General features: G+C 39.0%; 1 protein-coding gene across 1 annotated transcript; it reads left to right on the top strand.

The window, feature by feature from the left end:
* The first annotated feature begins 2479 nt into the window (after positions 1–2479).
* LOC146671501 (uncharacterized) lies at positions 2480–4412 on the top strand. The gene is made up of 4 exons (XM_085405183.1): positions 2480–2564; positions 2677–3000; positions 3420–3550; positions 3769–4412. The coding sequence occupies exons 1-4, from the start codon at positions 2501–2503 to the stop codon at positions 3853–3855; spliced, it is 606 nt and encodes a 201-aa protein (XP_085261309.1). The 5' UTR covers positions 2480–2500; the 3' UTR covers positions 3856–4412.
* The last annotated feature ends 7855 nt before the right edge of the window (positions 4413–12267 follow it).

Below are 12267 nucleotides of genomic sequence, written 5' to 3'. Positions count from 1 at the left end.
TTTATGATTTAGAGGTAACTTTAAAAAAACACAAAACAGCCAAAGATGTTCCTGTTCAGATGGACATTTGATTTAATTATGTATCTGACCCTGTGTTGTTCACGAATCTGTTTCATTGTTGAGATGTATTTCTTTTTTCTTTTAGAGTCAGTCCCTGTCTTTTAAAGTTGCTTGCTTTTCTAATAAAACATGAAATTCTTGTTATTTTTGTTTAAAGTCGTTTATCAGGAATTCAAACAAAGACGCAGGGGAAACCTGACCAAAGCAGACTTGAGGGACAAAAATAATTGCAGTGGCGTTTTTACCATTAACTCATTCTTTATGATACCCATGAAGTCATCCGTGGATATGAATGTGTGCAGTTCTTAAATCTCCCTGCTTATTAAACAAAAGAAACATTTGTGGATTTCTATCTGGGTGGAAGTTTTTGCAGAGGTTTTAACAGGGTTGTCTCCATGGCTCGTAAAAGTTCAGCTTTCAGACTCGTTTTAATCACTTGTTCTTGCTTTTGCACTCACGAAGACATAATCACATGTGGATTTGGAGAGACTTTGTCTGTATCTGGAGCCTGAGTAGCAGAAGAAAAGCATTCCCAGTAAATACATCTGGGAATACACCCATGAAAGTAACCTCAGTGAACATGTGCCAGCAACCCGTGAGAACAGTCAATCTTACCTGTCATACCACCCTGTGGTAATCGGCCTTAAACTGACAAAAAGAAAAAGACTTGAAAACCACTGTTTGGACAGCAGCTTTGGTAATATTTTGATAATATTATTATGTAATATTAGCAATAAATTCTTACTTGTTATGAATACAGAAGTCTTAATTAAAGTCTTGTAGCGCTTTTGAGTCTTTTGCACTAACTGTGACACTCCCCTTTAGGCTGTGAAGTCAGAGCCAGCAGCTACTTGTCTCCCATCAAGGACCAGAGGTTGATCCACAATGTGCACGTGCAAAGCAAGCAGAAAAAAACCTGCTTGCATCTCAGCTTGAAAAGCTTAAGCCTTTGTTGACGGGACGCCCTGTGGATCTCAGTAGGGTCAAAGACAAGCCTGCTTCCTGTGACTATAGCAACTGCAGCCACAAGATGGTAGTAAAGTAAAGGCTGATTGCAAGCAGGCAGGGAGTTTATGACAGACTGATGAAAGAGGATGCTTCCACCAGGCAAGCACTAGTGAAATCTGAAGCACACATTAATTGTTTTTCCTGGAGTGGATTTCCCAATGAATTCATCTCAAGGTCAGACTGTGCAATGCTCAGAGAAACTGCAAAGAAAGCAAGCACTAACAGTAGCATGACCTGTGTTAAATGGTTGCCAGGGTCTCTTCTATGTAAAATGAACGTGACAGCATGGCTCAGGTTTGCAAAGTTGCATCTTTAACAAAGCATGTTGTTGAAGGGGTGATGACTTGGGTTTGGTTGTTCTGAGTCAACCATGAACTCTTCTGTATACTAAAGTATTCTAGAGTCAAATGTGAGGCCATGTGTCTGACTGTTAAGGCTCGTCTGAAATGATATCATGCAGTAGGAAGAATGTAAAGCAGAATGACTTAAAAAGAAAACAGTGCTACTGGAATGAGCCAGTAAGAGTTCAGACCTCAAGCTTATCAAAATGCTTAGTGGGAAATTCAGACTGCTGTACATAAACAAATGTCTACAAACCTCAGTGAACTGAAGCTACACTGCAAAAACCAGTGGGCCAAAATCCCTCCACAACAATGTGCAATACTGATACAGTCATACAGGAAACAATTAATTCAAGTTAGTGTTTTAAAAGGTGGCTTGATGAGCTGCTGAATTGTGCAGTGAGCTTAGTTCCTGCTAAGTACTCAGAGGGCTGTGAAAACTTCGCAAGATAAACATCAGTCTGCAGTAGTCTGTGGTTAACACCAAATATCTGTTTTTCTGCTGCTAGGGGGCGATGTAAGTGTTCTAAAAATGGCCCTCCAGCCTCTGTTGACAATCTCCTGGCCTACTTTGACACGATTTGTGCACACTGCATAAACATACATAGTCTATATCACCCAGAGACAATACTTAAGAAATGTTTGATGTAGAACAGTTTCGTTTTCATTCAGATCACACACATTTATAGTGACCCGAGGAGCTGAGGAATTTTATCATTAAATAAAAGCTCTTTATTTTTGCAGAAAAGCATATTAATGTATTTGTTTGTCAGGTGTCTTTGTCCTGTTGCATCTTTCCCCCCTTTGAGCAACTGCAAGCTCCTAAAACATATGAAGCAGTGACAATACCCCGCCTGAAAACCAGAGAAGTTTAAAATGCTAAATTGGTTTGACCTCAGATTAAAGGTGGCTTTAATGCTCTGCCAGTGATAATGAATGCACGGTGCTTATATTTTCATTGTCACTCACTGTTACCACTACGTTACGTGTTGCTTTCAAGAAGTGTGTCAGGCGCTGTGGTAAAAACATGCACACATTTCCTGTTGAATAGTTAGACTTTGACTGAGCCTTCAGTGACACTGACTGTCAGCATGTCTGCTGTCTGCCTCTTCATTCTCATCCTTTGCCTCTATGGCACAGCTAGGACTGCTGCAGGTAAGGCTGAGACAGGTGTGTTACAGTAAATGATGTAAGGAGGAAGAGTTCATTCATGTTGACCAAACTGTATTGTGAGATATGATTGTAAGTATTGTCTTTTTTTATGCAGATGGTTATGAGGTGATACGGATAAAAGTTGGAAAGCAAGTCACCATCCAGTGCAAAAGTGCTTCCAATCAGGAGATGCTGTATTTGAAGAGAGGCCTCAATGAGGAGGAGGACATTTTTTATTTGACAGATTCAAAAAAATCTACTATTAACCAAAAATTTACTGACAGACTTCAGTTTCATGGGCAAGTCCCCAATGTGGATATTCTCCTCAAAAACCTGACCCTGGATGATACAGGACCGTACTGGTGCGTGTACAAAATGAGCAGCAACTATGAGCTCAAAACCTCAAGAGGCAATGGGTCTGTGCTGCTGGTGGTGACAGGTGAGTCTGAACAATTTATTTAGAGCTTATATAGAGCTGAAAGTTTTCCACTGGACATTTATGTTATACAAAAACCATGTAAGAGTTCAACATGTGCTTTACAACAAAATCCACCAAAGTATTGTAGAGGAAGATGTAGAACTAATCACTCATGTGATCAATCAATATCAGACTGTTTATATTTATTGTTATTTATATTAGAGGCAGAAAGTGTTTCATTTTTAAACAGACTGGTGTTACAGAAATGGAGCGTTTCTGCTTTTGTGTGGCTCTAAATTTGATTTCTCTGAATTATTTTTTTTTTAAATTTGTGATGTCAGAATGAAAAAATACAGATGGAGGGAAAAATCCTAATGAAACAGAAATATTTACAACTTTACACTAAAAACAATTTAATAACATATGAATATAATTTCTAGAAAGCGGACCAGCACCAAGTCCTGTGTGCACTGGGCAGTCCCAGGGTGACCTGGTCCTGGTCTCTGTGGTCATCTGTGCTGCTGTGCTCATTGTCGTCCTCACGGTCTTCCTCATATGGATCATCATCAAGGTATGTGCTTTGATGTGACAGCATCTGTGTTTGTGTGTAAATGTTAAAACATCATTAGTCGTATAATCATACAATTCCTCTTTAGAAATTGTATTGTTACAAAGATGAAGAGAGACTGAAATCTCAGCAACAACAAGCTTCACAAAATTCAGCGAATAATAATCAAATCGCTTAACGTGACCTGCAAATAACAGTCGGCATTGTCTTTTTCCTCCCAGACCAAGCCCTTGCGCAGCACAGTGAAAAAAAGACAAGTCCCGGTCAACGATGTTTACGAGGATATGCGCGGCACAATCAGGCGCTGAAGAGTCGACGCCAAACTCCGTGAACTCTCGGCACCACTGTGGTGTAAGCTCGGTCTGTTCTCACGCTTCATGCCCTGTGTGGGTGTCTGTTAAAGAGCAACAGTGAGGTAAAATGGTGCAACACAAAAACACTTGCTCTGTAGATTATTTGTAATCTTTATAAGAGGATTGTCAACATTGAGGCTTGTCAGTGGTATTTTGGGATGTACCCAGACGGAGGCGGAGAGGTTGTTTTTTTTGTTTGTAACTGTAAATATGTTAATCGTTGTTGTCAGTTTTTCAAAAACTTTGCTTTTTTTACTAAACGTTTTTAAAAAATATATATATATAATTTAATGCAATATGTGATGTCTTTGGGGTGTACAGTCGCTGCAGTGTGAGGCAGGGTGGGTGGGACATTCACTTGGGGTGGGGTGGACTGAATGAATTGAATTTATATGTGTTTGTGTACATGTGTTGATTTTTCCAGTATCTGAAGAGGGAAATAAGCCAGAAAACAGTTAGTGTAAATGAAGACACGAATGTCTTGTAAAATACTGTGTATTTTCATCTTAATAAACTATCTGCCATCCATATGAATCTAGTTAGTTTTTATTTATTTATTTTTAGTAAGACGTGGCACTGAGATTACTACAGCAGTACAAACTCACAGCATAATACAACAGTGTTACCACGTGTTAATACAGCACCAGATATGTTGGTGTGCAATGTCTACATGTCTTCATACATTAGCGTGATTTTAACAACAGGACTAGTCAAAAAACTAGTCAAACTAATGCAATGCTAGGACGATAAAAACTGTTATAATTTTAAAAATGTTTCCATCATATCCCAAAGAAGTAACACTTTAGCTCTTAAAGCTTGTGTTCATTTCCACTGTAAAAGATTTATAATACAACCAACGTCATTTTTCTAAATGGTTGTTAATTTAAAAATTAAAAAAATTAAATAACTAAAAAATTACCAAGGGTTGCTATAAATGTTAAAGTAATTTCCTAACTTACAGGCAGCTGGATGTCAGTAACTTACTGTAAAAAGTATTTTCAGTAACATACTGTATTTTTCATTTACAGTAATTAAAAAAAAATCAGATGTTGTGAAACCCTCTCTACCACAACCCTGAGAGGAAAAAAATCTAATCAAAATACCACATGAAAACTTTTTTTTCTCCCTGCTTACTTTATAGTCACAGACTGCAAGGCAGAGGGCAACAAAACAAGTCAGAGGACAGGGCACTTACAAATGTCTCAGATACATGTAAATGAATAACAATAATACTTTATACCAACCTTTTAGTATTTTAAAAGAAATCTTCTCTCTCATTGGCCATTTTTTCTCAGCCAGGTTACCACGGTGAATGGAATCACAGTAGTGAGCAGGTACTTTCCCACACTCCTTTGGCATTTACAGTAATTTACTGTTTACACATATTACAGTATCTTACTGTGCAGTGGTGTGAAGAAGTGTTTGCCCCCTTCTTGATTTACTTTTTTTGGGGAAGTATTTGTCATACTTTTCAGATCATCAAACACATTTACATATTAGAAAAAGATAATGCGAGTAAACACAACGCAGTTTCTAAATGAAAGTGTTTATTATGAAGGGGGGGGCAAACCTACATGGCCCAGTGTGAATAAGTCATTGCCCTCTCCTAACCTGATAACTGGTTGTTCCAGCCTGAACAGCAACAGCTTTAATCAAGCATTTGCGATAACTGGCAATGAGCCTTTTACAGCTCTGTGGAGGAATTTTGCCCCACTCAGCCACAGTGGAGGGTTTCCACTTGAGATGCTGTGGTGTTGCCACAGCATCTCAGTCGGATTCAGGCCAGGACTTTCACTAAGCCACTCCAAAGTCTTCATTTAGTTTTGTAAGCCATCCAGGGACTTTTTCGTGTGTTTTGGATCATTGTCCTGCTGCAGAAGCTAAGTGCGCTTTAATTCGAGGTCATCAACAGATGCTGGACATTCTCCTCCAGGATGTTTTGGTAGACGGCAGAATTCATGGTTTTCCAGGTCCTGAGGCAGAAAAACAGCCCCAGCTCATCACACTACCACCACCGTATTTTACCGTCAGTATGATGTTGATGATGTTCCTTTTTGAAAATGCTGTTTTAGTTTTACGCCAGATGTAATGGGAAACACACCTCCCAAAAACTTTTGTGTCGTCAGAGTATTTTTCCAAAAAAGTTCTGGAAATTATAAAAATGTTTTCTGACAAAACTGAGATGAGCCTTTATGTTCCTTTTGCTCAGCAGTGGTTTAGTCTTGGAAATCTGTCATGCAGGCCATTTTTTCCCCAGCGTCTCTCTTTTTGTGGATTCATGAAAACTGACCTTAACTGAGACAAGTGAGGCCTGCAGTTCTTTGAATGTTGGTTTGGGATCTGTTGAGATATCTTGGATGAGTCGTTGCTGCACTCTTGGGGTCATTTTGGTCTGCCGGGGAAGCTTCTTCACTGGTCCATGTTTTTGCCAGTTGTGGATAATGGCTCTCACTGTGGTTCACTGGAGTCCCACAGCTTTAGAAATGGCTTTATAACCTATTCCAGACTGAGAGATCTCAGTTACTTTGTTTCTCATTTGTTCCTGAATTTCCTTGGATCGCGGCATGACGTCTGGATTTTGAGGATCTTTTGGTCTTCTCTACTTTGTAAGGCAGGTCCTAGTTAAGTGATTTCTTGATTGAGAACAGGTGTGGCAGTAATCAGGCCTGGGTTCGGCTAGAGAAATTGAACTCATCTTTCCAAGCCATGTAAGTTTGGATTTTTTCCCCCCTTACTAATAAACACCTTCCTTTAGAAAGTGCATTTTGTGTTTACTTGTGTTAACAAACTGAAATATTTAAGTGTGATAAACATACAAAAAAAAAAGAAAATCGGGAAGTGGGCAAACACTTTTTCACACCACTGCAGGCATCACGGTCTAATGCAAAACGGAGCTCAGTTTATGCTCAGACTTGCAGTGTGCAATGAAGTGGTATAAGAATGCAGGATAACGTGGGCACCTGAAGAAATTACTAGACGTTAACTACATCATCCTTAGGTAAATCTTTAAAATCTCTAAAATTGCCTTCACAGCGCTCAACTTGCCATACAGGTTTGAATAATTTCATAACTATTTTACAACTGTCCCATGGCTTGAATTTAAACCCGTCTTCAGTCACTGACATCCCAAATCAAATCAAATGTGTTTTTTTTCCAACTTTTTTCTTATTTTAATGCCTCTCCCACTATTCATTTATTATTCGAGGATAAATCAGTATTCAGAGTATTAAATCCTAGAAAATTAAAGTTAACCTCAAACCAAATAAAGAAAAAACAGCCATTTGTAAACTTCAGCATGATAATTTATTGCCAGCATTGAGTCAAGCCAGTGCATGTGTTCTCTTAAGCAAGCGGAGGATTTTCAAGCACTGTAACTGAAGTGGCACTTTAAACAAAATAAGTCAAGACAAGTTTTACTTAAGCACAGGGATGAGATGTGCCGTATGAGTCAACAATAACCTAAGAAAAACAAAAGAAAGCATCTCATCTGGCACTATTGTGCAAGCGCTATAAGTTGGATGTAGTTGTGTAGCATGACTGTGGTCACAAAACGAGTCTGCCTCTGAAGCACGAAAGGGCAACCGAAGCCTGCAAGTGTGAATTTGGGTTTAAGTTAAGTGATTGTGGGTTAAATGTCAATGTATGCTCGTGGAAGCTGTTGTGTGCGTGCGTGTGTGTGTTTACAGGCAGACCACTTTCAAGAAGTCCAGCGAGGTGTGGAAAACATGCTTTTTGAGGTGAGCATGAGACGGAAACTGAGACTGCTCGAAGAAAAACAAGTTAGAGCCAAGAACCCGAGAGCACCCTCCACCACAGTTTCATATGGCCTTTACAAAAAAAATAAAAAATAAAAAATACAATCTTCCGTCTTGTTCACTAGTGCGGATGAATTCAGGCAGATTTGCACAAGTACAAAAAATTTGTTATTGAGCAACTGCGGCGGTTTTTGTACCTGTCATAACCTGTAACAGGAAACAGCATGTGTTCTAAACCTGAAGTCCTAAAATACTGAAAACATCAGTAACAGATAATAATCTGCTGCAGTGTTACACTACCAGTGGGTGTTTACAAAAAAACAAAAACGGCTTGAAGCTCCATCTGCAGACAGTCTGCTTTAACATAACCTCCTTCCCACTTCCCTTTCAGGTTTCAGAGTCTGAGCTGTTGATCAGACGCTGAGGAATAAAAGAACTGTAGACACGTAACTCGTTACTCACTTCTCGTGCTTTTTGTTTTTTCCTTCAGCATTTTGTCAGAAGCTGTTTTCTGTAATTAGGGTAATAGTGGAAACCGGTGACATTCACTCGGTGTTTTTTTTTAAGATGTGTAGGCAGGTGTTGAAGGGTGAATGGTTTGGATTTGCACTGTGTGGCTGAAAATAGCACTCTGATCGGTGTTTTCCATGTTTTCAAGTTAACGCTCTCTCATTTGTGCATCAGCTGTGAACCCACAGATCCAGCCTCGATAACACTCACCTGGAACTCAAGTTCAGTAGCAGGATGTGGCTTTGGCCTAACACCAGAGGAGGCCCAGCCTCTGATTCTGAATAAGAAAAACAATTTACTCATTATTAAGCAGCTACACATCCAGCAGTGTGGGTTTTACACTATCTGATTGTGCTGATGCAGCATGTGCGCGTTCAATCGTATAACCAGGAAAGCTGGGGCAAAGTGTCTGCTGCAGATGCTCGACTCGATTCTGCTCGGCAGGAAAGCTGCAAAGCTTGTCACCGTGACATTTGATTCTTCTTTGTGTCGGTGTATACTGTGGTGGAGATGTTTTCTTAGTAATTAGCACACAGTGGCTGCCATATAATGTGACGCGTGTGATTTAACCGTAACACATCAGTGTTTACCAGTCGTTTTGGGTTATTATGGTGGAAAGTAATAAAGCACAATGCATTTTTAATGCTTTTTTAAAATATTTGAAATTTGTATTGAATTCACATGTGATACAACTGTTTATTAATTATTTTGTAATACATTTATTTCAATTTTGAATAAAAGAAAACAATTTAAGATGGAGACAGCAAAAAATATAGAAGAGGAAGAAGAAGATGCTGTGGTTTCAAAACCACATTCTGCAAGTGTTATAAAAGCAGCAGTCTATGTGCATTGTTATCATCCGGACCTGTCAGCCACGGAAAACACTGCATTATAAAGAACTACCTCATTTGTTCTCCTCAGCTCTGAAATGCTTACAGGGTGTTGTTAAAGGAAGAGATGATGTAACACACCAGAATTCAAAAACAATGTCTGTGTCAAAGTTTCATGTCATTTTATTAACATCTTACATTTGGTTATTATTTACGTTTTACGCTGCATCCTAGCTGTGCTGCTGAGATAACTTGGCAGTGATGAAGCAGCCAAAAGCAGCCAAAGCAGGTAGACTGGAGCAGCTTTAAGCTGATTTATTGGTGAAACTGAAGCTTGCTGTGGGGCAAATAGAAGCAGAGAGCAAGGCTGAGATCACAGACAAACAAAAAAAAAATGGTCTAAACATAGTGTTGTAGACTGGTGTGTGTGTGTGTGTGTGTGTGTGTGTGTGTGTGTGTGTGTGTGTGTGTGTGTGTGTGTGTGTGTGTGTGACCACACCATGTCATGTGTATATTGCATAAGGATTGAAGATCAAGGCAAACAGTTCGGTTTAATATTTCACAGGTTAGTCAGCTACAAACTGTATTCTTAGAAGCTGCTTAATCAATGGTTTGATATGTTCAGTCTCACGACTCAAAGAGCACAACGTCCTGCACTAAAAGCAAAGTTAAAGGCCAAAGCAGGAGTCTAAGATCCCACTGAACAGTGGAGTTCACTTTCTTCCTGAAGGCCCATCGAGTTTGCTCCATCTGGTACACAGAGCTTCTGAATTAGCACTTATGGAACATTATCCCTTAACTGCCGAAGTCCGGATGAGGTTTGTGGCCGCTGAAGGCAAACAAAGGGGTCATGTCTCCTAATGTGAGCCAAGACATCAGCGCACACAGAGTGAACTGCTTTAAATTAAAGCACTTAAAAACTGACCTGGTTATCTTCTTATTTACTGTAAGCTGTTATGTTTTCCTACATTGCAGATTTATTCTTATTCAAACCTTCAGTGGCAGCTTAAACCCAGGTGATTGAGGCTCAGGGTTCTCCAAGGTTATTATCTGCATAGATACTGACGACAAAAAAAGAAAAGAAAAAAAGAAAGCCTCCGAGACCTGACATAACAGAGCTGCATCAACCTTTTGAAGTGAAGAAAAAAACAGAAACACTTGATCATGAGTGTGCATCACCCATACATTTATTTGGTTTCAGAGATGACTCATTTGACTTGTTTGTGCCACTTCTCTGGAAAACCTACATTTTAAAGATAGTTGTGAGCGGTGAAAAACACAGCAGTTTAACTTATTAGATTTATTTCTGTGTTTTGCTGGTTTGGCCTTACTCGGTCTACTGTGACTGGCAGTTTTTTATTTTAGGATAACACCACTCTAGTTCCTCATTTCTAACGCTGTAGTTATTAAAGGTGCTAATATATGTTGCTAAAAACATGTAACCACACTATAATTTACAGTAAAACTCAAAATGCAGGATAGGGCCCCATCTGTTCAGAGTACGCACTTATTCTTGTGATGGATAATATATCTAGTTCAGTCTTATTTTTTTTCTGGGTCACACAGCTTGTACGTTCACCCACTTGTCACCGTCAGCACAGTGCAAAGCATCAGCAAGGCGTGTTTCCGCAGTGAGCAAAGGTGCTCTTAAACAGGCACTGAAAAACACCTTGTTTTTTTCTTTTTTTAAAACAAAAATATTATCAAAGGACAGTTTTGGTAAAGGTGGAAGCTGCTGAGCCAACAAGTCAGTTACAAGAAGTACAAGATTAGCTAACATGTGACATAAGTCATGCTCGTTTTGACAGTTAAAGCACTTTTGGTATTATGCTCACAGACGGACTTTTTTCAACTAGTTTCATCTGGAGTACCTTAAAAATTCATGGTGTATAACTACTATTTAAACCATTTGTCCACTTTTAATAACCACAACATTTAACACTAAGTCAATGTGACCACTTTAACTTACCCTTCATGGTTAGCTAACAGTTTTTTTTTAATTTATTAACACTTTTACTATTTTATTCATAATTTTATTTAGCAATTTAGCTACTATAGTATTCATCCATACTGTTAGGTACAATTTCAACTGTTAGACATCCTCTAAACAAACATACTTTTACAAACATTATTTTATTCGTTTTTCGTTTTGATCATTACTTTATAAGGTACAGTGTGTAAAGTCCCACCACTAGAGGTCAGTAGATCCAGCTGAGTTCTGTTTTCCCACCTCTCCCGAATTTAAGTGCGTAATCCTAGCTGTGGTGGCTGGTGTAGGACAGACGTGTTTTAATTGTCTAGATTTTTGGAAATTATATTTGCAAATTAGAATTTTTAGGAGCTAAAAACATTTTTTTGCTTAAAAAACAAACAAACAAATCTTTCTAATGGCTGTAGCTGTAGTGTTATGACTGTGCTTTAATCCCCTCAAATGATCAAAAACATGACATTTAGACCATTGGATTGAATTAGCGGTCAAGCAGAAGACGGGGGACTTTGAGGTCACTTTTAAAATCCTTCTCTCCGTAACTGTGCCACTATTTACTCTTGTTTTATCTGTCACGTTGTCTCCTTCCTTCGCATTTTCACTTATTTGGTGATCAAGGAGGCATGAATTAAAATTTGCCTCCACAGGACACGAACGCCTGCAGCTTTTTTTCACCTCCACCTTTGCCGAATTGTGTCCTCAGCCGGTCTCCAGGCATATTAGGCAGATGAGTGATGTCCATCTCGGCTGCTGTGTTCAAGATGACAGAGAAACTTAGTGGCTTCCACACATGAACTCTGTGTATTTTTAATGAATTGAGTTTATGAGAATGTATTAGCTTGTTGGACTACAAGTTACACACTAATCACGGTAGACTTATGAGTGCAATATCTTTTTCTATCAGATTAAAATTAAGTCATTATAGTCTGCTGCAAGGTGGCTGCTAGGCAACACAATAGCATCATGATGCATAATGCATAGTTCACCTTTTGTGAACATAATGAGATGTTGTTGTGAAACTCAAACAAGTGGGTGCTTTCATAAGATGCGTATGTGCGTAAATGCTAAAAACAGGTCATTTCAACCCATTGCAAGAGGTTACCACACAACATGATGCTGCCATAATATCTGATCTAGATAAAAACCTTCAGTTGCCAACTGGGTACCTGTGTGCCCAGTCTGGTTGCTTAACGCTTTATTGTGTAAAGGCAGTGGTTAGACAAAGAAATAAGCAAACACACAGATGGACAGAGATTTTGTGTCCTCTAGCATGCCGGATATGAAA

Source organism: Rhamphochromis longiceps, linkage group LG4 (assembly GCF_057381845.1).
Source record: "Rhamphochromis longiceps isolate RC_006_pf linkage group LG4, R_longiceps_female_GT1.1, whole genome shotgun sequence".
Taxonomy (NCBI): domain Eukaryota; kingdom Metazoa; phylum Chordata; class Actinopteri; order Cichliformes; family Cichlidae; genus Rhamphochromis; species Rhamphochromis longiceps.
The sequence above is the reverse complement of the archived record's forward strand: the minus strand, read 5'-3'. Positions and strand labels throughout refer to the sequence as shown.